We start from the raw sequence: 24,207 nt of genomic DNA on the forward strand, positions 1-24,207 counted from the left end.
TTGTAAAAAAAAAGCTGAAAAAATTGTTTTTCTTATCTTGACGAAGATTAGACGATGTTCAAAAACAATATACAATTATTCCTTTAATTCTTTTGCAAAACTTTGATCAATCGGTCCGAAAAAACAATTTGATGGATCGATTTAAAAATTAGCAGGGCTGTAGATAATACTTTAAGCTGTAAAAAAAAAAAACCTAAAAACATTAGTCGCCCCATCAATATTAGTGAATACGCGGTAGATTTACTAAAACAACGCAAAAACTTACTTTTTTCTCTTTTCTTTAAATCAATGTTAAAGGTGAAAAAAAATATTTTCCAAAAAATCATAAAAGGATCTTCTAAGAGATTTATTCCACTTTTTGACACTACCCTTATATTCCTAGTGTGGTCATTGGTTGATGAGATATCGATGATCAAAGACAAGAGCATTTAAAGTCAGATATCTCAGCGACAAATTGACGTAAAAAAAAAATATGAAGAAAGCATATTAAAGTAAACAAACATGCTATCTAGCCTATGCATTGACTTAACTAAAAAAAAATTCCTTACATCACGTCCGTGGATCAAAAACAAAAACATAAAAATTAAGATTTTTTTTTCTCGCGCTATTACTTAGAATTGCGTGATAACCAAAGCACAGAAAAAATATTTGCTAAAAGATCTCAAAACTAGAAGCTTCAAAATGGTTTTTTAAAATCTAGATACGACCATTTTTCGATGAGTTACAGCTTTTCAAAAATCATCAAAAAATTTAGGAAAATTTTTTGTTCCTTTAATTTTTTGGAGTAGTGTATAAAATCCTTTTTAATGAGCATAAAAAAAACACAATACAACCTTTGATTTTATTACAAATCAGGGGAAAAATATGATTTTTGTTAATATAATGAGGATTTAAATATCAACGCTTCTTTTTCACACAATTTGTATTTGAAAGAACAATTAATTGTTTTTACACCGTTTTTGTGATAATTGCCGCTTATAGGCACAAGAAGAGTACAGGACGTTGAAACACCGCAAACAAGTCGAATGGGCCGCTAGAGTTATTCAAAGACATTATATTCAATGGAAGGTATATTAAATTATCCCAAGTTGGGACCGCCTCGAAACTGTTATTTTTAGCGAAGACGATTTCTTCAATCATTTTGGAAATTATTACCGCCCGATGCCGACTCTCCCATTTGTAGAGAATGGCCATCTTGTTCTTCCAGATTAGCAGAATGTAATAATTTATTGAAAAAAATCCATCATCGTTGGCGTTGTGGTAAATATCGGCTTAAGTTTGATCAAACAGCGAGAAATCGTATGAGAGAAAAAGTTACCGCGAGTTTTATTTTCAAAGACAGGAAGTGTTCATATCCTAGAAGGTTTGTAATGACAAGAAATAATCCAAAAAACAAATTATACTTTTAGCGTTTCTCATCCATTTCTCGGGGATTACGTTCGGCTAAGGCAAAATATTCAATGGAAAAAAATCTGTTTAGAAAGTAACGACCAATATGTAGTTTTTGCTGACATTATTAATAAAATAGCGCGTTCTAGTGGCAAGGTATTTGAATATATTTACACAAGTTTTTATCAAAAACACAATTTTTTAGTTTGTGCCAATTCTTTTGGTTGTCTCGACACGATCGATGTTGATATTGGATCAGCGGACGTTGCAAATAAAATATCGTGTGCCTGCGACAGAGATCTACCGGATGTCTCTGTCACCGTTTCTCGATGACGTCGCCGTCGTCCACGTGCGTGCAGTAAGTCTTACTTACCTCCCTGTAGTATAGAATTAGAGTGCTAGAGGTAGTTTTGTTCCCAGTCATCGGTAGCCAACGCTGACAGCGCAAGTTCGAATTCCGATGCGACCGGTTGCTTATTTCAGAGCGACTTAAGTAAGAAAAAAGGCGATTTCGTGTTTCAAACCGGTCACGTGATTGAAGTCGTGACAAAATTATTCCTGGTTGTCCAAAACGCCACAGGCAAACCACCTGAAGTCAACATAACGACAGAGTAGGTATCTGTATGTAATAAAAAGGTGTAATGTAAAATTGTGGTAGGTTTGAAGCCAATTTCGGGTCGCAAACGGTGACTTTCACCTTCAAATGTATGGGATTGCCGGAAGTGCAACCTGGCCAAATCCGTGTTCTTCGCAAAGGCAACAAGATGGAAGTTCATGTGTGACATTTTGCCAAACATATCTTCGAGACCAGCATATTGATCACTGCCATTAGAGTTATTCGTTGCACAATAGATTGGGAGAATTGGATCTGTATTTGTTCCGTATACAGTGTTGACCAAAAATTGAATCCTAGCTTAGCGTGAGAATTTTAAAATTTGTGTTACGGCTGAAATTTTAAAGTACCTTTATATTGAACAATCATACATGACGAACTAGCTTACATATTAATAAACCCCATTGAGATGCAAGGTATAAGGATAGTTCGAAAATTCTTGTTAATAAATTACGTCTTGTATACAAGTTAAAGTAATTTTTTAAAGTTAGTCTTTTTGACTTTAGATGTTAGTTTCTCATGTTTTAATTATTTATAACGTACATTTCCTGTTGGTTTCTAACATAATGTAAAAATGTTGATAGTGTACATTATCTACATTTTCTCTAAGTTCTATAAATTATAAATCCAATAGCGATATGTTAATAAACAAGTTATATTTTTATCACAAATTTGTCTTCACTCCTTCTTTTCCTCTTCTTTCTTCTCTTCGGGAGCCACATCTCCATTCGTCTGACTCGTTGAAGCTTGTCTCAAATCATCTAAAACCCCTTTAGCCAATTCCCTCTCATTATACCTTTCACGCAAAGCCGAAAACAAGCAAAGTTGCGTCTCATATTCCCTTTTCAAATCACCATTATAGCGAATCATATGTTCCAATTTCTTGTGCATCAGATCATGACGTTCCTTTTCAGCCCCGACTCTATCTTCCATACATTGAATTTTTGATTCAAGTTGCTTGATTTCCAAATTTCTTATCTCCAACAAGTCTTTAGTGATGGTCACCACGTCTTTAAGTGATGCAATTTGTTGATTCAAAGCATCGATTTGCAACTCTTGATTCTTTATAACTTTGGTTTTGTCGAAAATAATTCCTTTCGCTCGTGTTAAAGTCTCTTCAGATTTGACTTTAATCGCATCAACTTCTTCCGCTTCTTTCAAATGTTGCGCTTTGAATTTCTGTGCTTCTGAGACTTCTTCTTCAAGCTGCACCAGGCGCTTTTTTAAGTCGGCCAAGTCGGTATCTTTTTGCTATAAAATATCGAATGTAAAAGAACGGTTTGTTAATTTTTTGCATACTTTTAATTCATTTTCTAATTGTGTTGTTCGTTCTGCATTGTTTTTAAAAGTTTCTTCATAACTAGCGAGTTTTTCAAGAAGGTTATCCCCATTTTGGACTGTATTTTGGTTACCCTAACAATTGAAATTGTAATTATTTACACAAAAATTATTAAAAGATTGTTACCTCACTGGGGGCTTGGTTAGTAGTTTGAGTTTCAATATTTTGAGACATATTTGGTAGTGTTGTAAAGTGCGTTGTAAACCGTGGAAAATTGGGAGGAAAGGACTTATTAATAGATTTCTAGGTGACTCGGAAGATTCGTTTTATTTTTAGAAAATGCATGGTAACTTTACAATTTTTAAATTTGCCGCCAGGCATAACCTCAAAATCAAAAGTAGATTTTAAAATCTGAATTTACAAATTATTTCTTGAAATTTAGCAGATAGAAGTAAAGATCAACACAGTTTAAGGACCCAGTCAACAAATAAGTATTAAATGGAAAATTTTGGAATGATGTTATGACATGCATTTCGATCTTTCGACCTCCAGTCAAATGTGAATGCGAATGCTTTCTAAAAAATCATTGAATTAATGTAAACAGTGACTGAAATAGCCAAAAATCGTCTAAAATTTTAATTCTCTACATTAGAGGTAAATGTTTACAAAAAATCAATCCCCAAGACAAAAATTTTCTGATGTAACCTTTATTATAATTTTTTAGGTTAGGTCACCTTTTGAATGGAGGAATACACTCGCGAACCTTGCCCATGGAGGATAGTCGACGACTGCGGAGGCGCCTTTACCATGGGCCTCATCGGGGGTGGCGTCTTCCAAAGTATTAAAGGCTTTCGCAATGCCCCTTCAGGTTTCAACAGACGACTCGTATGTTGTCCCTTACCCCCCCATTGATCCCGTTTAATTTCGAATTTTAGGTTGGCAGTTTGGCTGCAATTAAGCAACGGTCTCCCATAATCGCCGGTAATTTCGCCGTTTGGGGCGGCATGTTCTCAACCATTGATTGCGCCTTAATCCACATTAGGAAAAAGGAGGATCCGTGGAATTCTATCATAAGTGGGGCTGCGACTGGAGGTATCCTTGCAGCGAGAAATGGCATACCAGCTATGGCCGGGAGTGCTTTAATTGGCGGAGTTTTGTTAGCTTTAATTGAAGGAGTAGGGATTTTGTTCACCAGGTTATCAGCCGAGCAGTTTCAGCCACAGATGCCCCCAATGGAAGATCCATCTCAGTTGAGAGGGCAGCAAAATGGGGGCTTCTCGTTCCAGTAGTGTGCATGTGTGTATAGATAAATTTTTGTTGATTAAGGCGTAAATATAAGGTTTATTTTGATCTTTATTTTATTTATGTAATAGGTCAAATAAAGACTCCTATTGAAAACAGAAGATTTTATTTTTTAACTTAGATAACATGTAAATTTACAACTTAATTCAGTTTGAGACTTGGTTTCTGATTATCTTCAGGAAAGATACAAAACTTAGTTTACTTCCTATGTTTTATTTAAAATGTGTTATTTATACATCTTAGAATACGCCGTATGATTGAAAAAATTCAGATTTTTGACCACTCTATTTACTAATTAAGCTCAGGCATGACTCACGGATTTTATCTGAATTTTTTAATCAGTTATTTACAAACTTGACTGCTAGTTAATTTGTATAACTTACACGAAACCGGTGACGCTTCTAAATCAAACTATCCTTACATTTATAACAAAAACTGGGAAATTTATTATACATTGAACCCTATTTATAAAATGATGGAATTTTTGCACATAATGAACCTTATGCAATATTAACGCCATACAAAAGTATGAAAGAAAAACAAAATTTAATTTCATACATACAAGAATACACAAATTTGGGGTAGAAATAAATTAAATCAAATGTATACAACTTTTATACGAAATTAACGTTTACCATTATTAAAATTCAAACTTCTCAAAGGGGCCTTAAAAGTTGACGCTGCTTGTTGTTGCAATTGGTAAGCAAGTGGATGAATTTTAAAACCAAATAACCTAAAATCATTTGTTAGAAAAAAATTGTAAAAGAATGTGTTGAACTTACCTAGGAACAAATTGATTTGTTGGACGCTTTGGTCTGTACTCTGGGTGTACCATGAAAAGCATGTGAGGGAAACCTGTCCCAAAGTAAGCCCCATCTGTATGGTGGTGTCTTGATGATTTTGGTGTATACACATCCATACATTTAGGGCAGTATGACTTGACCATCGCCTCACCAGGTACATCAGACAAGCCTAAATCACAATTTAGGAAAAAAAGACAAATTAAGATATGTTGAGGTTACCCAAAGGTAGCATTGCCTGAGATTCACAATACACACGGGGACAATACCCAAAATCCCCAGACTGGTACTTTTCAATCATTTGAGCAATTCCCCGATTTGTCAAAATGTACCTGGCGTGTATTAATCCATAAAGCATTTCAGCAGCTTGTTCAATAAGATCAGATTGGTTGGGATTATCGTCAAGTTCATCATCTACAAAAATATGAGTAAAAAATTATAAAACTTGAGATGGCTTCCAAATACCGGGTTCTAAGTCTAGTATCATATCAAGAGCTTGCCTGTAATGCGGTACTTGTTCATTCAAGCCCGTCAAGTTAAATTTATCTTGTATATAATCCTCATCCACCTACAAATACACTTTGTAATCTGGTCTTTAAAATCAGGCAAATTTCATTTACTTCGCAAAAGAATTCATTTCCTCTAAGTCCGCAAAACCATGAAATCCATGATACCTCCTCTGAGCTGCTCATTTTCCTAAAACATTTCCGATTTATTTAGAAAATTAGAATTTTGTGACGGTTGTGGCTGTCCAACCCTATGTTTAGATTACATTTAATGACATTTGTGACACAACTACGACGTTAATTTTCGATTTTAGAGCTTAGAAAGGATGTGGAGGGCTGGGAAATGATGAGATGAAGACCAAATTGTGATCGAGGAAAGAAATATTTAAGAATTTTACCTCTTTGTACCTTGATTAGCCACGCTTACGCTACTTCATCTACGCGAAAAAAGAGTTGATGTTGGGCTCATCTAGCGGAAAGTGACGGCACTACATGACAGACTTAACCGGGAAATTTAAAATTTAGGAGATTTAAATTACAGTAAAACCTCGGCACAACGATCACTATTGTTTTTCCAATACTGTTTAAATTTAATGAATTTATATTTAATTCTATATAAATAAATAAAATACTGAGCAGATAAATCGCTTCCGTAACACTTTTATTTGTATTTGCATAATAAATCAAATATTATATTGGTGTTTAGTTTAACATTTGAATTATTTAAATTGATTCAACGTTAGTTTTTAAAATGGTATTTGTTAACTGTTTACAAGTAGATTTTTTATTATTATATCTACGTATTATTATACAACAGAGTGATCATAAATGTATAAATCATGTTGGCTCTGTGAATACCCGAATACGCCAATTTGTACAAATGTATACTTAATTACTTACTGTGCTTTTTGTGTATTGTAAACTCTGGTAAGTCTTTAATTTCGTTAGCATTCTAAGTTTTTCTCAAACTTTTTCAAGGGCAAAATTTTTCACGTTTTGTATCGACTACTCTTATTTTTCTTTTCAAGTTTACAGCGTTTTTATGTTGACTTGACAGATATACAGGTATGTCATCAATCATGAGTTATCGGTCATCACGTCACTTATCTCTGACTAGGGTGAGAAATTAGTTATTAACACAAAAAGTTACAATTTTGTAAAAAAAATGAAGTCCGAAATATTTCTATATTTTGTTACTGCATACAGGGTGAGTCATTTATAATAAAGATCCTAACCAATTTTCCGACGCAACCCAAAATACATTCTCACAGGTACAGTTGGAGACAAAATACTTTGGTCGTCATTTTTCTGACACTTTAATGTAATTCAAGCTTTAACGTTAAAATGAATGTCAATTTCAAATTAAACAACTTGTCAACTATGATTGACAGTAGCTAAAAATAAGGTTAACAGTCCTAAAGCATGCTTTACAATTTAATGTCACTCAAGTGACATTGACGACCAAAGTATTTTGTCTCCAACTGTAACTTAGCTTTTGTTGTGTTTGAAAAACTTTGATTATCAAATTTAAATTTAAGTACTTGTTGATATGTCATTAATTAAATTTGACAGAATCATCAATTCCACTTTTTTTTTTCTTAAAAACATCGAAGTGATTGATATGATCTTGATATATGTATGTATGAAAAATGCTACGAAAATGTTTGTCTAATTTTTAAAAACTGTCACGGCTATTATTACCTTTATATCTTTGAAAATTTTCAAACAGTACCTAAATTTATTAACACATAGTGGCATCTGAAAATGTATTTTGGGTTGCGTCTAAAAAGCGGTCAGGGTCTTTATTATAGTATGTGATTCCGCCTGTATTTAGACAAATATTAATGAAATTATTATGATATAACTTTGTAATTTATTACATTGTATGTATTTAAGGTGAGAGCAACTTTCTTTAAAACATCTTACTATTAACAAAAAAAAATCTGAGAAAATGCTTTTCAAATATGTTTTAACGTTGTTTATTTAAGATTTTGTTATCGCACTTGTTTCAAAACAATGGTATCACTAAAATATGACTTTAAAAACAACAAACAAATTAGAAACAATAGGTAGAAACAACATTTAATTAATAAATAATAGGAGCAATAAAAAAACAAGTTTTCTGAATAATTTTTTTTGAATCATTATAAGAATATTAATTTTCTGTTTGGTATTTATCGAAAATTTTCAACACGTTTACTGCAGTTTTCCTAAAACTTCCACAATCAATAAAAAATTATACCGTGCAAAAAAACAACGAAAAGTTTTTCTGAAAATAAAGATGCGACTGATTCGTGCTAATAAAGCGTTACTCTCTAGAGATAGTCAACCATAAATAATTTTCTTTTGATCAGTTTATGTAACTCAAAACTGTGAAAAATAGATAAAAATAGTGAAAATAAGATCATTTCCCTATTTTTAGTTTGCGCAGACGGCCGGTCTAGTCGAAGGCTTTCCTAGGCGCCGCGACGTCGTCACCCGAAATGTTTAGTGACATTTAATTCCATTTAAAACGGACAATAAACTTTTAACCATCTATTGTTAATTGAAAAGTGAAAACCCAGTCTACTTTTAGAAATCTCCTTGCACAAGTGGGACGTGCTAGTTGCGGTTTTTGAAGACAAACACAGTTGACTCATACCACGCGTAAATAATTTTTAGCTCTTTTGTTATCATATTTTAAACAAAAACCCAAATTATACCAAAATGTAGTTTGCTGTGATTGTTAATTACGAGTCAAGGTTAAAACGGATTATTTATTGTTCAGTTTCATTCTCTTGCAGGAGTGTTGTAAACAAACAAGTGGTTATAATACATTGTTGGGGATTTTCTTCCACGGTTTGTTTAGTTAATTGGAAGGTTGTTGTCGCTTGTTCAGTAATTGCAGTGTTAGTGCGACGATGTTTTTAGAAGTTGAGTGGGAATGAAAGACGACAGGAAATTACAAAAATTAATTCAATGTCAGTGAGACAACGATGCTCGAAATCTAATTTTTTAAATAACAATTTGTAGGTAAGTCGATCGACATTTTTATTACGTGCAGTAATATTGTTTCTAAAAAGTATGATTCTTTTATCTGTTCCAATTAATGTTATCAAGAAACAATTTCGCAGTACCAACAATCAATCGACAATTAAGTTTTGAATGTGTTTTTTTTTTTAATTACAATATGGAATTATGATTCAAACCGCCATAATCTAATGTTATGTTTAATGCATCCAAGCATACAATTTTGAAACTGGGCCATTGATCTATTCACATTCTTCCTTCCTAATGAGCTTTTAATTAATTGTAGCGTCACATAAAAGGGCTCACTAGAGTTCTTAATTGAAAATTCCTGAAATGTTTTAAAATGTCTTAGAATTATGCGCAAGTATAGCGGAAGTAGAACGCAAGTTCTAGGTCTTCAGGTTAGTATCAACAATAACTATGATAGTGAAAGTGCACTTTACAGTTATGGATTAAAATAACAGACAACAATTTGACTAACGTAAATCGTTTAAAACTTTTATCAATTCTTTATCGTTAAGAAAAATATTTAGACGTAGGTAAAAGAATTTGTTGTCATAAATTGTACTCATTTAAATGCATTCTAAACATTTTTCTAAAAGTACATTTATTCTATGAAACGTGTTTTGAAACTTTCGGTTAATTATATTTAGTTTTGTATAGCTACAACAAACGTTTAAGTAATTATTTCTTAATCGGGTTTTTCTAATAACACAAAGATGATTCATTTTATAAACTTTTGATACATCCATAAACAAAGAACGGAAACGCTTCATACAAGTTCAATAAATTAAAAATAATCTGATAATATAGATATCCCTCAAATTATCTTTTATCTTATCGCAGAATGTTGCCTTGCTCTCTATAATGTGCAAATGTTGTTCATCCTGTAAAATCCATTACAGAATTGTATGATTTCAGACTAAAAGTGCAAGTTATACGATGGCAAGGTCGAAGATGCCAGAGGGACTTGGTAAGTAATCGAATTTTTTTTTTTTCAACGAATCATATGAATCAAATCAACTTTTTTTCGGCGTATTTAGAACCAGAAAAATGTTTCCATTGATTCAAGCGAACATGGTTGCTAAAGGAATAAGTAATAAAAGTTGTGATCGAATTGAAAAATTTCAAAATAAGTAAATATTTATTTAGTGATTTATGATGGAAACTAATAAAACATCTCCAGAGTCCAGTTGTATATACTTACAAAATTGGCTTGTGTTAACAACATTTTGTGAAATTGTGTCAGTCTTAATATATGTATGTAAACTAAACTCTATTGACCACTTTGATGTAGAAAAAATGTTTGAAAAGTGACATATTTTTAAAACAAAGGCAAAAGTCTCATGAAAAACAAGAAAAATAAGTAAAACTGCAACATTATCTGTACACTTCCTTATTTTGTTTTCTTTAACCTTGCAAATCATTATTTCAAAATAATGAAGATCTGTCCATTTTAATAACACTCTTACGTAAACAAGATCTGTCCCTGCTATTAGCTTTTTTGTACTCTGAAAACTTTTCGCAGATATTTTTGCAAAATTTTTGATAAAGACCTGTTCAAACAAAGATTGGGAAACCTCTTTTTCGTGTCAAGATAAAAGAGAGATAATTGCTACTGTCAACAGCAATTACTCGTGTTTAACCTTGTAGTTACATTTTTGTGTTAGTTTTATGTTTATTCCTTTAGTAGTTGTGTGCATTTGACATGTCTCGAGACAGATACAACTCTTGTAAGTTAATAATCCTAAAGTGTTACTAATTGTGTAATAAAGTAGTAAGTAATAGTGATGTAATCTGCTGGTATTAAAACTTGCAAAGTACCTACTTTTTAATTATCAGCAATACCAGTCCTTATCTAAATAGTTCAACGTAAATATTTTCTTATTGTTATTATTGTAAAACATTGCCTTTATTTGAATAAAACATAAAAAAAATGTAATTAAACTGTTTCTATTTATATACCGCGTAAGCAAATATTTGAAGGTAAGTAGCATAAACGCGTTCATTAAACTTTGGACTTCATTCGTATTGATATCAATTCTTTGAATAAAAAAATTCTTCTTAATCTTTCTTCTTAAAATTTCGCTTTTTTCTAGGGGAACCAATTCCATACGATCCCGATTTCAACGGTCCTTTACGTCGCCGCTCTTGCACCGATATCATTTGCCTTTTAATTTTTTTCGTATTTATTGGATGTTGGGCGGGAGTTGCAATTTATGGTATGTGTATCACGTCGAAGAGAGAGAAAATCGTAACAAATCTAATAAAGCTTTTAGTAGTGGAGATCCTAATACTTTATTGGTGCCTAAAGATTCATACGGTAGTCGATGTGGGTTGGACGAACATGTCAAAAACCGGCCCTATCTATTTTTCTTCGATTTAAGTAAATGTTTTTCACCTTCAGTACCTTTCACGGGATGTCAAACGAGACAAGTAAGAGGTGGATTCAAGCTCAAGGGTGTATAACTGGGAGAGTTATTACAGGTTTGTGTGGAAAAATGTCCCGATTATTATTACTCTTTTGATCAAGAGCCGACTAACTATAAGAATAAATTGATATGTGACTATGATGTTGACCTCAATAATGGGGATCCAAAAGCATTGGTCGAGAATGGAAAATGTGCGAAATATTATTTCAAGAGTTCCTCATGTAAGAATCTTTTTGTTACATATTTTTTTGAGCTTTGAGTTAAATACAAACTTACATATTTTGTATACAGTCTTAAACAGATGTTTGTACAATACTGCTGATCGTAACAAGCCTAGCAAGGATACAAACATAGAAAAAGAAATTTCTGAATTAAAAAAACATTTGAATAAAATTGCAATGTGGATGTCCCTATTTGTTCAAAATACGATTGGTTATTTCACAGAAAATCAAAACTATCAACAGGTAGATATTTCTTACGTCTTTGTTTAAACATTAATTGTCATTTACCTACCCTTAGACACATGTAACTTTTCAAATTTCAGTATTAACAATTAGTTTTGGTTTACATTTATGTAGTAACCAGTAGCCACTGTATGCACATGTAGAGTGTAAATAGTAAATTCAGAATTTACATCAATAAAAAATCATGCAAAAACTAGTTCAATAAACACTAACTCAATTTAAATATAAAATACACAGTGAACAATAAGTCAATAATTGGTTACATTACTTACCATCTTACACCAATCTTTGTGGCTGAAGATATTTTTCAAAAGTTGTAATAAATTTCATTGTTATAAATGCAGTTCTTCTTCGATTTTAAATTCAGGTGTACCTACCTAAAACTTATTTCATATATGTATTATATTAAAAACAGATTTAAAAAAACAAATACTTAAAAGTGTAAAATTTGCAAATTTAATTTTTCAAAAATATCTGAAACACTATTTTCTTTGAAATCAGAGAAATAAGCCAACACATTTATTGCTTATTGCAGTTGAAAAAAGGTGCATACCAACCATAGACGATACTTTTTATGAAACACTGAAGAAATTCGCATTGAATGATACTCAAAAGTTTCTTGACAGTGTAAAAAACATTAAAGCTCTGTCCCAAGCCGAACAGGTAGGATTTTATGTGTGGCCTTTGTGTAACATTATTTTGTAATTTATGTTTTAAAAATTGTGTGTTTTTTTTTCACTCTGTACACTTTTATTCTCCATATCCACGCATGCACATCATTGCACTTATTGTTTAAATCGCTTGTTCTCTCTTCAAATCGTATTTTAGGTGGGCCAGAATATCGTCGATGATCTTGTAGAATCCTGGTGGAAAATACTTGCAGGTGTTGGGATTGCAGTTGTCGTATCTGTAATTTATATTATGATGTTGAGATGGTTGGCTGCTCCTTTGGTGTGGCTTAGTTTGATTGGAGTTTTAGCATTGTTGATTGCAGGTAATTTGGTCACGATTTCGATGGGTGTAAATACAGTTTGGTGTAATTTCAGGAGTTTATTTCACAACAGTGAAATACATAGAATTGAAAGATAAAACGGATGAAGACGTTGAAACTAACAACATTATCGAATCGTACGCTACGAAAAAAGACACGTGGCTGGTTTTGCTTATAATTTGTTCGATTGTCCTTGCAATTGTTCTCCTTATGATGATTTTCTTGAGGAAAAGAATCATTCTGGCTATCGCATTGGTAAAAGAAGGCAGCAAGTAAAATAATTGTACTTTATAGTTTATTATTATTACACTTTAATTTTATAGAGCCGTAAGTTCGGTCACTTCGGTACTCTTTTTCCCCATTTTCCCTTGGATTCTTCAAATTGGAGTTATAGCGTTTGCGATTTGTGTCGCCCTGTATCTTGCAACTACAGGTGATCCTGAGTATAAAGTTCGAGGAATGACTAGTGACTGTCCATGTTTCAATATTTCAACTATACACGTACGTTAATAAAAAAATTAAAGAACTAGTACTTATCCTACTTACAGAATGGTACAAAATGTGATCCAGCACAATTCAAAAATTTCACATGTTTAGCCTCCACACTTTGTTCGGGTGTCACTTGTAAATTCACAACCATGAACAACCCCAAATGGTACCCATATTTGCAAGGTGAGAACCAAACGTTAGTATCAAAAGCTTCACTAACGCCGTTGTAGCATTCAACGTGTTTGGCTTTTTCTGGGGCACTTTTTTCGTCTCGGCCCTTGGCCAAATGATCCTAGCTTCAGTTTTTGCCACGTGGTACTGGACTTTCAATAAATCAAATTTGCCATTTTTTGCGGTACTAGAAGCGACTGGACGAACCCTTAGGTACAAATTTACTTTTATTCTTTGGGTACATTTATTTTTTTAGGTACCACATTGGTACTCTCGCCTTTGGTTCCCTGATTATCGCCATATGTAGGATGATTCGAGTCGCATTGGAATACATCGACCACAAACTTAAAAAGTACGACAATGGAATAACTAAAGCGATTTTGTGTTGTTGCAAATGTTTCTTCTGGTGTTTGGAAAAATTCTTGAAGTTTATAAACCGAAATGCGTATATTATGTGTGCAATTCACGGCAAAAACTTTTGCATGAGTGCCAAAGATGCGTTCATGCTTTTGATGAGAAATATTTTGCGAGTGTTTGTTTTGGATAAAGTAATGAAAATCGGTTTTGTTGCAATTAGATATAAGTAAATACTTTTTTTTAGGTAACCGATTTTCTATTCTTTATGGGAAAACTTCTGATTACGATGGGAGTTGGAGCAATTTCGTATGTCCTGTTTGCCACTGATTTAACAGGAATTGATAATTCTGGATTACACTATGAGCTTGTTCCTGTTATTGTTATTATGATTATCACATACATTGTTGCTACGGTCTTTTTCAACGTTTATAGTATGGCTGTGGACACTCTCTTCTTGTGTTTCCGTAAGTTATGATCAGTTTTGAGTACCCCAAACGCTATAAATTGTTACAGTTGAAGATTGTGAACGGAATGATGGAAGCAGTGAAAAGCCCTATTACATGTCTAGGAATTTGATGAAAATTTTGGGTAAAAAAAATAAAAAGGATTGAAATTTTAAGTCACTAGGTATGTAAGTAGACGCACTGTATTGATGCATTCTGTGATATTACATAAAGTATGTCTAAATAATTAAGTTTTTGTAATTATATAATTATTTTACTGGGTTATGTTAATTACTTGTAAGTGCCATTGAAAATAAAGTCTGATCTTGCAAAAAACGTATCCAAAACAACTGTTTATTCACACAACGTGTTAAAAAAATTTATTGCATCTACAACACAACAATTTTTCACAACTACTACAATCTTATGTTCACAGTAGGTACTTCATCGCCTTCATCCTCCTCAATATCAATGAGTCCATTTTCGTCAGCTCTTGACAAAATGTCACAAACAAGGGGCGATTCGACCCCTAGAATATACTCACAATATCGCGGCTCTAACAAATAAAGGGACACTGTATTTAAGCTTGTTGAATCTTCCAAACATTTGAGTTTCACTTCTGTTTGGCGCGGCTTTCCGGTCTTGTCACAAACTGTTCCTTCGGAGTAAAAATGTGATAACTGTGTTCTCTGGGCCAAGGGTTTGGGTCTCTTGTGTGGATGCTGCTCAATCCAGTCTATATGTTTCTGTTTATTGAACATTCCCAACTTAATTGTGACTTTAGAACCGTCTTTTTCAATATGATATTGTTCCACTGACTTGCCGTAACAGAATTCATACCGCCACCAACCGGTGCCCCCGGTGAGACAGTTTTTTCCTGCAAGAAAGCTCTGGACTGGAGAAGTATCGAGTGGCTTGCTTTCGGGCATTTTGGTGGTTTCTTCTTTATCGGTGAAGTCCGGGGGTGGAACGAACTCGATTTTAATACGGTCGAGGTCGGATTTGCGTCTCAGTTTCGTACTCTCGATTTTCATCTTGGCCAAATTGTAAGGTTGAGGGGGGCTGTTTTCGAGCGGAATACAGTTAATTTTGTTTTCTCCCGTTTCCTTAGGTTTGTATTTGGGGTGTGAGCACAGAAGGGGTGAGAGAATTATTATTTCGTATTGACAAGTCGAGGTTTCTTTCAAGGAGTATACTTCATGCTTCCCGTGAATGTAACACACGTACAAAACCCGAGTTTCGCGAGGTTTGTTCTGATTTAAGTCACACTGAGTCCCATTTCCCATCAAAATCTCAACATAGGGCAAATTAACATTGTCGATTTTTTTAACAGGGATTTGGGTATTTTTGTCTTTTTCTGCTTCCTTTTCTTGCGCTAACATCTTCTCGTACAACTTTTCATCCCACCGTCCTAAAGTGTACTCCTGTAGTTTAACTTTTTTCCCCTCGCGGTCTTCATGGTACTGTCGAATAAACCTCCCATGACACACTTCGTAAGTCCAGTAGGACTCTAATCGATACGTGCAAGAACTCTGCGTGAATAAGGGCGAAATAACTTCCAACGCTGTCGGCCCGTCGTATTTTTCCTCACTTGAAGTTTCCTTTTCCTGAATATTAGGCAAAATGCACTGATATTTCTCTTGATGTGAACTCGTCACAATAATATTTTCCGCATTGGCAAAGTCAATATTTTCGGTGTTTTCGCCGGGCCAATGAATATCAAATAAAACGGTATCATCGAAACCTTTCACATCGTGCCCCAGGACCAGCAATGGGGCCACAATCACAGCTATGGCAAGTGAGCAAAGCATTTTCTCCAAAGTACTTATTTCACGCTTAGCACATCAAAACACTTTAGTAATCGTACCATCACGAATTAAACACGACGGAATTGATAAAAAACAGATTAATTAAAGAAAATTTAAAGTGACGTGTCCATAACCTCAAACGTCATCTGCCACTGATAAAAACATTCATGAAGTTAGAAACAGAAAATTACTAAAGTATTGTTGGTTGCATACCTTGTATTGGATTAGAGTAAGATAAAAACTAGAAGAACACCAGTGGCGTAACCTTCGACCATATATTAGATAGACTCGTCATCCAGCGAGTTTGTAGGCAGTTTGTTTGAAGCCAACATGTATGGACAAGAGGAGTGAGGGGCAAGAGGATGCTTACTCTTCCTTACTTCTTGTTCAGTGGCGGCTCCTAGCCAAGGGGCGGAAAATGAAAAATATTATAAGTTTCATAAATAATGTTTCTTGAAAAAACTAATGGTATTTCGAGATTTTCAAACTACTTGACTCTTTTGGTGTGATCACTTAACAATCTACAATCATATCGCCCGAGTTACAATATAAAAAAAATATTCAATGTAATATGGGAAGATTAGAATACATTACGACGCCACTGGTGGTGCACATATTTTGAATGAACCAATCAGAGAAGGAGTCTCTAAGGGTTAAATTCGCATACCATTAGTGATTTCCCCTTGCCCCACCTGCACATGTTGGCTTCACAACAAATCAGAGTATGCCTAGTCTATCTAATATATGGTCGAAGGGCGTAACCAAATAATTTTACACTAATTTTATTTAAAAAATATATACATTTTCATTATACAGTCATAAAACTAGTAGCATTCATTATCTTTATAATCTTATGTTAAAATAAATATCATAATACCGCTTGAGACTGCTAGTCAAGTGCTTCTTTATTGGTGTTATCATAATTAAATTTATCATCATCTTCTACACCTATTAGATCTGAATCTCCGCTCGTGACACTGTAAAAACGTTACAGAAGCGCTATTATATTTTGTTATACGTTTACCTTCTTCGGTCCACTTCTTTAGTGTCAACATCATTGTTGTAAACCGGATTTGACCCTTCAATTGCATGTTTATTTGTTGTCGGGGCTGCTAGCCCAACCCTATTAAGTCCTGATTCCTGAGACCCAAATTTCGTGCTGGATAGTTTTTGTATCCGTTGACTGAGACTAAAAAACAATTTCCTATTATTATTTTCTGCACCAATTCATTCAACTTACGCTCTTGTCCTCAAAATAAACGCAATCAGAAGAATAAGACAAAGTGATCCTAATACTACCGATACTCCGATAAGCCACGCTTTCAATGTCTCTTCCAAGTTTTCAGTAGTGTCCGAGTCTGAAGAAAAGCTCATCAGAAGCAAACCCACTTTTAAAAATTCTTCTTTCAGGGATTGGAATTTGTCCACTTTCGTGACTTGTCTGAAAACTTTTTTTCGAATTTTGTAAATTGGGGAATTATACACTTACTTTAATATTTCTGTTGCTTCTTTTGGTTCGTGTGATTTAGTATCGAGGAAGAAAACAGGAACGATTGTTTGATCCTTGTTTTCGTCAGCTTCTGAGTCTTTTTTTGGGTCTTCAACGGTTGTGGAGTAGTTAAATTGCGCTTCCAGTATAGATTTTATCTGGAGAAATATTTTTATTATAGGATTATGTTTATGGAAAATGGATAGAAACTTACTGAACCGGTGGCATTTTGTACAACTTCTTGTTTGTTTTCAAATTTGAAATTTACGGTGTGTTTGGAAGTTACCAAGTAGATTTGAGCAGTAGCTTTGTCTAGATAAGTTGGATCTATATGAGACAAGATGTGTTAGAAACTGATACGTATGTAGAAAAGTCTAACCTTCATCATGAACACTGAGGTACAATGTAAAATATCCATCCATGCTGTCACTAACTTGAAAATTGTGTTTGATAACACCGCTTTTTGGGTCTTCAATTTTGAAATAATCCTTAACTGTGCTATTTGATACACCTGACGAATGCGATTCTATTGAATCTATGGCGTATATTAGCTTTCCTTGACTAGTTGTATCAATATCGGTGGCCTAAATCGATTATTATAAGTGGCAAAATGTTTACAAAGTTGGTGTATTACTTACAGAAATTGTAAGGACGATACCTGTACCTGAAGTAAGAATTGAAATATACTCTTTTTGGTCAAACACTGGTGGGTTATCATTCACATCTTTGACCTAAAAAATATTTATATATACTTATTGCAAAATTTAACACTAATTGTTTACATTTATCGTAAGATGAAACTTCGTCTCTTCGATGGCATTGGAATTAATAGTGTCTTTATTTGACGATTGTATCACCAACGTGTAACTTTTCACTTCTTCGAAGTCAAGTGTCGTCTTAAGTGTTACAAGTCCTTTCTTTATGTCTACATCAAAAATGCTGTCATTGCCCTCACGCAACAAATAGAAAATGTCTAAACCAGAAATATCCACATCTGGATATGTCGCATTTTCGACTTGATACTGAGGTTCTAACGAATTTTCTTCAAACTCAGTAGAATCTTTATGATTGGTAAAAACAGGATCTGTTTTATCTTTATCAAAGAAATCAATATGGAAAGTACAATTTTTCGAATATGGTTTTTCTCCTGGAGCCATTTGACTTTCATCAGCATCTAAATAAGCCATAACAGTTATCTAAAACAGAATTTTAGATCTCTAGTAACAGTTCAAGTCCAAGTACCGTGTAAGGTTTAGCCGTAAAACTACTTGTGCTCATTTGGAGTTGTGCTTGAGAGCCACCGCGATTAGAGACTTTAAAGAGATTTTCTCCGCTGCTATCCTCAACGATTTTGAATAAAATTGCGTATTTATCTTTTTGTTGATCAGTAGCCACAAAATTGTCTAAAACGTCGTCGTTCCACATTTTCAATGATGAGTCTTTGTTTTGGGTCTAGAGTGTTAGGATGAGTTGGAAATAAAGTACAATAAACGATTTTATACCGTTTTTAAGTAATAAGTAGCTCCATCTGCAGGGAATGTAAATTTAGGTTCCTCAAAATTGAATTTTGACACTTCTACTGAAACGGTTGAGACACTAGACAAAGGAGGTTCTCCTAAATCTGTCGTCTGAAATAAAATTGTTTTAACAAAATTCATGATATTCTTTTGAAAACCATACATTAATTGTAAATTTGAGATAACCATAATTGTCCCTCAAATCCTCTTCGTTTAAAATAAGGGTAGCTTCCGTCTGAGTGTCAGATGTTTCTATATCAAATAGAGTATCAGAAGCGCTTTCGCAATTTTTTAGTGCTTCATCCTGACACCGTTCAATGGATGCAATTAAAAATGTCATTTTTCCGTTATCACCTTCATCCTTATCTTCTCCCTGAAGTTGTGTGCTAAGTGGACCCTAAATATTGTTATTTCGTCAAACAATTATCAAATTTTCAATGTGGATACTTACTTGTTTAGTGTTTTCTGTAAGTTTTGGTAAACTTGTAGTGATTACAGTTGGGTAATTATCATTAACATCTTTTAATTTTATCGTTATTTTTGGTGGTGGATCTACGGGGTTTGAGATTGGTCCTATAAAAATTTAGTAAGTATACATTCAAAAAAAAAAATTCTCAAAACCTTGTTCAGTAGGATCGTCAATACACCTAAGATCAAATGTAAACTCTGGATTTGTCTCTCTATCTAAGGTAGCTCCTGCTGATAAGTTAACTGTAATTCTATTCTGGTCGTCAATTTTGAATCTGTTTGTTACATCAGTACTGGTAGTAGATGAAAATGAACACTTCACGGTATGGAATGGTTCTACAAAAAATAAAACTAAATATTTCGTCCTTAAAAACGATTTTTATGCAGAAATTAGATCCTGCTAGTGGATTTTCTATGAGAAAAACTCTGCAACGATGAGCAGAACTACAGATTCGCTTACGAAATGTTTAAAAATTAATTTTATTCGGGAGCTCCTAGTTCACTAACTTTACATTTTATGTTTAAAAAAATATATTACCGTCTCTGTCACCATCTTTTGGGTCTAACTCAAGCACCAAAGCTCCGTTTTGTTCACTGTTATCATCAAGCCCATTATCTTCAGATATTTCTTTCTCCTGATTACCTAATTGAGGTGACAAGTCATTTTGGTCTTTTATATCGATGGTGATCTAAAATTGTGTGTGGTTGTGTAAAATGAAAAAATAACTAAATATTTATTACATCGATAGAAGTATTATGGACGCCATCACTTGCTGTGATGGTATAAGTAACATTATACGTGAAAATGCCTTCCGGTTTGTCCGAATCAATAACATCGTTATCTTCCAAATTGACAAATAGACTACCCGTGATCTCGTCAACTGCAACCCAGTTGGGTGTTTTGTCGTCAACGGGCCTACAATACTAATTTTTTGTTTGTTCAAAAACTAGAAGAATTCTCACTGTATAGAATATGTGATATTGTCTCCAACATCTTTATCAGTGGCTGTTATACTACCAATAACAGTTCCTGTTCCTGAATTTTCAGTGACTTGTCTTTTATCATCAGCATTATTTGAAAATTCTGGACTATTATCGTTTTTATCTCCGATGGTTATGGCAATTAATGCTGAAAGAAGAGTGTCTCACAGTCAAATCCAAAACATTTATTAACTTACCAAAATCAAAACCTTCATTCTTCTCGGTGTTTTTATCAATAACCTTCAAGTAAATATACAAACTATCAAATAATTCATAATCTGGAGTGTTTTTTTTTTGAGTTTCGTTGATAGTTAATTTGGCGGAGGCCGCATGGTTTGTTGCACCAGCAACAGTTTCGACGTTAATACAACTACAAAATGCTACTGTTTCTACCAAAAATATTAAACCAAACAAAATACATACTGATATTTCGCGAAATCCTCATCTTTTATTCTTCGAGAGTTCTTAGTCGCGTAAGACTGACTCCAATCAATTGAAAATTCTAAGTCTGCAGTCGTGTCCTCATCAGAGGCAGTAATAGTAGCTTTTAATTCGGTACCATCGTCTTGATTTTCGCCAATTTCGATTGATGACGACTTAAAACAACATATCTTAGTAGAACAAAAAATTTCTGTAAAAATTCTACTTACAACAACTAGTTTTGGATTTTCGTCATTTACGTCTTGTACTTGGATGGTTAATTGAGTAGTAGCTGTATGGTTTGCTAAATCTGTGGCCATGATCTGAATGTAAACCTCGTTTTGCTTTTCATAGTCGAAAGCATCTTCTACTTTAGTGGTAATATTGCCACCTAATGCTTCGATTGTTAAAATGTTATTTGCCAAAGTTCCCAATAATTCGTGCCTATGATTAGTATACATTAAAACAAAATTACCCAAAAGCATCTTCAATTACTTTAAACCAGCTTCTATATCTTCAGCATCTGCATCTGTTGCTTGTATTGAAGCTATCACATAACCAGATGGTACGTCTTCCCGGACTTTGACAACACTAACATCTCCAAATTGAGGTGTTTCATCATTGATGTCATTTAAATTTATTGTAATTGGTATCATATCAGCCATTGATGCGTTTTTGGTACCTTTAGTGTGCAACTGGAACCAGAATTGAATCCATAAAACTCTACTACCAAATTTGGTCTTACCTCCATCATAATTTTTCGCCAATCGGGTTGCTCAAAATCTAATTTTTTTGAGTCTAAAATAGTCAGAGTAAGTGTTGTATTTTCATATCCTCGTCCAGGAATTATAGCAAATGCCGTTAAAAAATCTGCATTATCTGAAGTGAGTTCTACAGTGTATATAGCATTCTCTCCCTAAATAAAAAAAAAATAGGTTAAAATAAAAAGAAAAGAATTAGTATTTACAAGGTCTATATCAGATACTGATATTTTTGTATCTATATCATTGGAGCCTTCATCTATTGTTAATTCTAAATTTTTTTTGTCGTCTGTATCGTCAATATAAATTTTTGGAATGTTGTCATCAATATCTTCAATAAGCAACAAAATCTGGTCAGATGTTTTTGAGTCTGGATCTTCTACTTCGGTAGCTGTTACTTGAATGGTGATTTGGTCGTTTCCTGCATCTCTGTCAATTGGGTCTATAGTAATAGTTCCATTCTTAGAGTCAATCTTGACATAACCACCTAAACCAGTAAAATGTAGTTTTTATAAAGAACTAAAGTTTGGTTAAAGTCTTACTGGGATCATCAATACTATAACTTATGTTATTATTTATTCCATAGTCGCCATCTCGTGCTGATACTTGTGTCGTCTGAAAAATTATGTTAGAAATTAATTTTAAATGAAATTAAAGTATACATAAAGCTGCTTTTCTGGTATTGTTAGGGCAGACTGAAACTTATCCCAAACTGGTGGTTTATTAGGCATGTCTTTCACTTGGACTATAATGGGAACACTTTTTACAGGAGTAGTCTCGTGACCAGCACCGTCCTAAAAATTCTTAAAAAACTACTAAATAAAAAGCAATTTAAGATACCTTTGCTTCCACGTGAAATGAATATAAAATTGCATTGTCGTAGTCTAGAGTCACTCCTTCTTTCAAAATTAAATAAACGTCGCTTGTCGTAGTAGTGTCAGAAGGATCATCTTTATATTCAAATTCGAATAAGTCTTTTTCACCCTACAATTAAACACATATTCAATTGTAGTTAAATTAACTAATTAAATCTTACTCTTGTGCCTACAATATTTTCAAAATTCATTTGGATTAAAAATCCATCAGGATCACTAACTTGGAAAACACACTTCGAATTATCAACTGTGTATTCTTTCATTTCCTATAATTTGATATTAGCACAAACACTTTCAAAAAGTTGAGAAAATAAATTACCTCCATCTCGCAATTAGAGGTTGTTAAAGTAGGGCTTTCGTCGTCCAAATTTTTGATAATAACGAGCAAGGTTTGACGAGTGTTTGGATCTTCACCATCCGTAATGTCCAAAGGAAAAAGGTAAGTAGAGCTTAATTTTTCATAATCCAGCCGGTTTATCGTAATACTGTATTCATTAGGATTGGCTCTGGGCTCAACTTTGGCGTTTAGTTTTTTCTCTTGATCAAAATCGTTTATTTGAAGTACGTCTTTAACTAAGTGACACATTTTTATTCGATGAATTTATTTATTTTTTCTTTTACCATCAGTTACTAAAACAGCAACCACACGTGCACCGTCATTATCCTCATCTACTGTTACTGGTTGTCCTGATGAAATTAGGTCGTCGAAGTGTACCCCTGGGGAGTTGGCATCCTTGAATTGAAATGAAGAAACTATAAAACAATAGTTGGATTTTTTGTTATTAGAAAGTTATCAACTCACCGTAGTGTAAAATTCCCAGAAACACCCAAAAGGTGAATCTCATTTTGAACAACAAAACTGAAAATGATTGATAAAATACTTATTAATAACTGATGCCAATGATTAATCTCTTCATCCTTATCATCATATCGAATTCAGCTTCAATAGTATCTTATATTATCCTACCTTATCACAAACATTTGCAGTGATTGTTAACTAAATTTGGATAAAACTCCAAGGTCAATGTTATATAGAAGGTACTTTGTTAAATATGTTTTAAAAGGCATTAGGGGAGTATTTAAAACAATAATAATTTAGTTTTATTTTGGATAGACATAAAAAAAAAGTTTCTTTTGAAAAAATTGATAAATATTAGAAAATTACTTTCTAATATAAAATTAAGTCAAACCAAGTCTGGAAATGTGTGTGTTTAGTACCTACTTACTAAAAAGTATTCCTACACTTTGCAAAAGTTGCTATTACGCGGGCACAATGGTTTCAACTGATAAAACAGAAAATATTGATCATTTTTCATTAATCTAGCTTTAGTTGATTAGATAATGTTAACAGAGATAAAATCTTCAAAAATTCATCAACAGGTATTAATTTGTAAAAAGTAATACTGGCCTCAATTTTAATTATTTTTATTTTGTTGAATCAAGAGTTATTAGTAATCTTCTCTTTATAAGAATGAAAAATTTCTGTTAGTATCTACAAAACATTTCAAGCATTAATACATATTTTGGGAATAATATAAAAAAATGTTTTTTTTTGTATTTGCTGATTATAATGACTATTTTTTGAACTCAAAACACGTTGCAAAATAGATATTTAAGAACCAAATCCTCTAAAGTGTGTCATG

General features: G+C 33.3%; 7 protein-coding genes across 12 annotated transcripts in view; 3 read left to right on the top strand and 4 right to left on the bottom strand.

Moving 5' to 3' along the window:
• LOC123008300 (unconventional myosin-Ia) overlaps positions 1–2,666 on the top strand; it is an 8,133-nt gene extending 5,467 nt beyond the window's left edge. The window contains exons 13-18 of the mRNA XM_044404089.1: positions 982–1,068; positions 1,119–1,363; positions 1,410–1,545; positions 1,595–1,747; positions 1,810–2,000; positions 2,048–2,666. Of these exons, the coding sequence (XP_044260024.1) occupies positions 982–1,068; positions 1,119–1,363; positions 1,410–1,545; positions 1,595–1,747; positions 1,810–2,000; positions 2,048–2,171 (936 nt within the window). The 3' untranslated portion in view covers positions 2,172–2,666. The remainder of the gene's footprint in view (positions 1–981; positions 1,069–1,118; positions 1,364–1,409; positions 1,546–1,594; positions 1,748–1,809; positions 2,001–2,047) is intronic.
• Positions 2,337–3,680, bottom strand: LOC123008302 (probable DNA double-strand break repair Rad50 ATPase). The gene is made up of 3 exons (XM_044404090.1): positions 3,468–3,680; positions 3,302–3,415; positions 2,337–3,253 (listed from the first exon to the last, which is right to left on the bottom strand). The coding sequence occupies exons 1-3, from the start codon at positions 3,513–3,515 to the stop codon at positions 2,681–2,683; spliced, it is 735 nt and encodes a 244-aa protein (XP_044260025.1). The 5' UTR covers positions 3,516–3,680; the 3' UTR covers positions 2,337–2,680.
• Positions 3,646–4,684, top strand: LOC123008304 (mitochondrial import inner membrane translocase subunit Tim17-B-like). Its single transcript, XM_044404092.1, has 3 exons — positions 3,646–3,935; positions 4,006–4,166; positions 4,217–4,684. The coding sequence occupies exons 2-3, from the start codon at positions 4,023–4,025 to the stop codon at positions 4,568–4,570; spliced, it is 498 nt and encodes a 165-aa protein (XP_044260027.1). The 5' UTR covers positions 3,646–3,935; positions 4,006–4,022; the 3' UTR covers positions 4,571–4,684.
• On the bottom strand, positions 4,673–6,372 carry LOC123008303 (casein kinase II subunit beta). The gene is made up of 6 exons (XM_044404091.1): positions 6,288–6,372; positions 6,004–6,079; positions 5,849–5,951; positions 5,606–5,797; positions 5,366–5,555; positions 4,673–5,316 (listed from the first exon to the last, which is right to left on the bottom strand). Exons 2-6 carry the CDS (start codon positions 6,073–6,075, stop codon positions 5,208–5,210), a joined length of 666 nt encoding a protein of 221 aa, XP_044260026.1. The 5' UTR covers positions 6,076–6,079; positions 6,288–6,372; the 3' UTR covers positions 4,673–5,207.
• Positions 6,373–8,480: 2,108 nt separating this feature from the next.
• On the top strand, positions 8,481–14,585 carry LOC123007412 (choline transporter-like 2). Of its 5 annotated transcripts, none has more exons than XM_044402705.1 (15): positions 8,481–8,748; positions 8,800–8,901; positions 9,820–9,871; positions 10,998–11,120; positions 11,171–11,334; positions 11,386–11,551; positions 11,622–11,794; positions 12,623–12,788; positions 12,841–13,057; positions 13,109–13,286; positions 13,334–13,457; positions 13,505–13,658; positions 13,702–13,993; positions 14,047–14,266; positions 14,316–14,585. In XM_044402705.1, exons 3-15 carry the CDS (start codon positions 9,841–9,843, stop codon positions 14,411–14,413), a joined length of 2,106 nt encoding a protein of 701 aa, XP_044258640.1. In that variant the 5' UTR covers positions 8,481–8,748; positions 8,800–8,901; positions 9,820–9,840; the 3' UTR covers positions 14,414–14,585. The 5 variants fall into 5 exon arrangements, with proteins under 5 accessions (XP_044258640.1, XP_044258639.1, XP_044258637.1 ...); XM_044402704.1 differs by having other exon boundaries at positions 8,518–8,535; positions 8,673–8,901; XM_044402702.1 differs by lacking the exons at positions 8,481–8,748; positions 8,800–8,901 and adding an exon at positions 9,006–9,299.
• LOC123007414 (endoplasmic reticulum lectin 1) lies at positions 14,586–16,202 on the bottom strand. The gene has a single exon (XM_044402707.1). The coding sequence runs from the start codon at positions 16,054–16,056 to the stop codon at positions 14,662–14,664; it is 1,395 nt and encodes a 464-aa protein (XP_044258642.1). The 5' UTR covers positions 16,057–16,202; the 3' UTR covers positions 14,586–14,661.
• Positions 16,203–16,819: 617 nt separating this feature from the next.
• LOC123007050 (protocadherin Fat 4-like) lies at positions 16,820–23,848 on the bottom strand. 2 transcript variants are annotated; one of them, XM_044402073.1, is made up of 30 exons: positions 23,791–23,848; positions 23,367–23,423; positions 23,186–23,317; positions 22,884–23,137; positions 22,726–22,830; positions 22,530–22,673; positions 22,352–22,483; positions 22,232–22,304; positions 21,896–22,176; positions 21,674–21,844; positions 21,424–21,623; positions 21,159–21,372; positions 20,932–21,104; positions 20,706–20,878; positions 20,491–20,656; positions 20,269–20,443; positions 20,066–20,216; positions 19,681–19,863; positions 19,511–19,632; positions 19,223–19,456; positions 19,045–19,170; positions 18,785–18,994; positions 18,325–18,738; positions 18,181–18,273; positions 17,922–18,126; positions 17,757–17,869; positions 17,543–17,700; positions 17,294–17,494; positions 17,078–17,242; positions 16,820–17,030 (listed from the first exon to the last, which is right to left on the bottom strand). In XM_044402073.1, the coding sequence occupies exons 2-30, from the start codon at positions 23,407–23,409 to the stop codon at positions 16,943–16,945; spliced, it is 4,899 nt and encodes a 1,632-aa protein (XP_044258008.1). In that variant the 5' UTR covers positions 23,410–23,423; positions 23,791–23,848; the 3' UTR covers positions 16,820–16,942. The 2 variants fall into 2 exon arrangements, with proteins under 2 accessions (XP_044258008.1, XP_044258009.1); XM_044402074.1 differs by having other exon boundaries at positions 23,787–23,832.
• Positions 23,849–24,207: the final 359 nt, after the last annotated feature.

The sequence above is a fragment of the Tribolium madens genome, unplaced genomic scaffold (genome assembly GCF_015345945.1).
Source record: "Tribolium madens isolate multiple individuals breed KSU strain unplaced genomic scaffold, Tmad_KSU_1.1 Scaffold_3;HRSCAF=73;Tcas5.2_LG2, whole genome shotgun sequence".
NCBI classification, from domain to species: Eukaryota; Metazoa; Arthropoda; class Insecta; order Coleoptera; family Tenebrionidae; genus Tribolium; species Tribolium madens.

Excerpts from the sequence above, each read along its gene's own strand:
- LOC123008302 (XM_044404090.1), bottom strand. The coding sequence starts at position 3,515 with ATGTCTCAAAATATTGAAACTCAAACTACTAACCAAGCCCCCAGTGAG. Across the intron at positions 3,416-3,467 it reads CTAACCAAGCCCCCAGTGAG|GGTAACCAAAATACAGTCCA; the intron begins GTAACAATCTTT and ends TTCAATTGTTAG. Across the intron at positions 3,254-3,301 it reads AATTAGAAAATGAATTAAAA|CAAAAAGATACCGACTTGGC; the intron begins GTATGCAAAAAA and ends GATATTTTATAG.
- LOC123008304 (XM_044404092.1), top strand. The coding sequence starts at position 4,023 with ATGGAGGAATACACTCGCGAACCTTGCCCATGGAGGATAGTCGACGAC. Across the intron at positions 4,167-4,216 it reads CAGGTTTCAACAGACGACTC|GTTGGCAGTTTGGCTGCAAT; the intron begins GTATGTTGTCCC and ends TTCGAATTTTAG.
- LOC123008303 (XM_044404091.1), bottom strand. The coding sequence starts at position 6,075 with ATGAGCAGCTCAGAGGAGGTATCATGGATTTCATGGTTTTGCGGACTT. Across the intron at positions 5,952-6,003 it reads GAAATGAATTCTTTTGCGAA|GTGGATGAGGATTATATACA; the intron begins GTAAATGAAATT and ends GTGTATTTGTAG. Across the intron at positions 5,317-5,365 it reads ACAAATCAATTTGTTCCTAG|GTTATTTGGTTTTAAAATTC; the intron begins GTAAGTTCAACA and ends AAATGATTTTAG.
- LOC123007412 (XM_044402702.1), top strand. The coding sequence starts at position 9,255 with ATGCGCAAGTATAGCGGAAGTAGAACGCAAGTTCTAGGTCTTCAG. Across the intron at positions 11,121-11,170 it reads GGCGGGAGTTGCAATTTATG|CTTTTAGTAGTGGAGATCCT; the intron begins GTATGTGTATCA and ends AATCTAATAAAG. Across the intron at positions 14,267-14,315 it reads CACTCTCTTCTTGTGTTTCC|TTGAAGATTGTGAACGGAAT; the intron begins GTAAGTTATGAT and ends AAATTGTTACAG.
- LOC123007414 (XM_044402707.1), bottom strand. The coding sequence starts at position 16,056 with ATGCTTTGCTCACTTGCCATAGCTGTGATTGTGGCCCCATTGCTGGTC.
- LOC123007050 (XM_044402073.1), bottom strand. The coding sequence starts at position 23,409 with ATGAGATTCACCTTTTGGGTGTTTCTGGGAATTTTACACTACG. Across the intron at positions 18,739-18,784 it reads TTACGGCTAAACCTTACACG|ATAACTGTTATGGCTTATTT; the intron begins GTACTTGGACTT and ends ATTCTGTTTTAG. Across the intron at positions 18,274-18,324 it reads AGTTTCATCTTACGATAAAT|GTCAAAGATGTGAATGATAA; the intron begins GTAAACAATTAG and ends AATATTTTTTAG.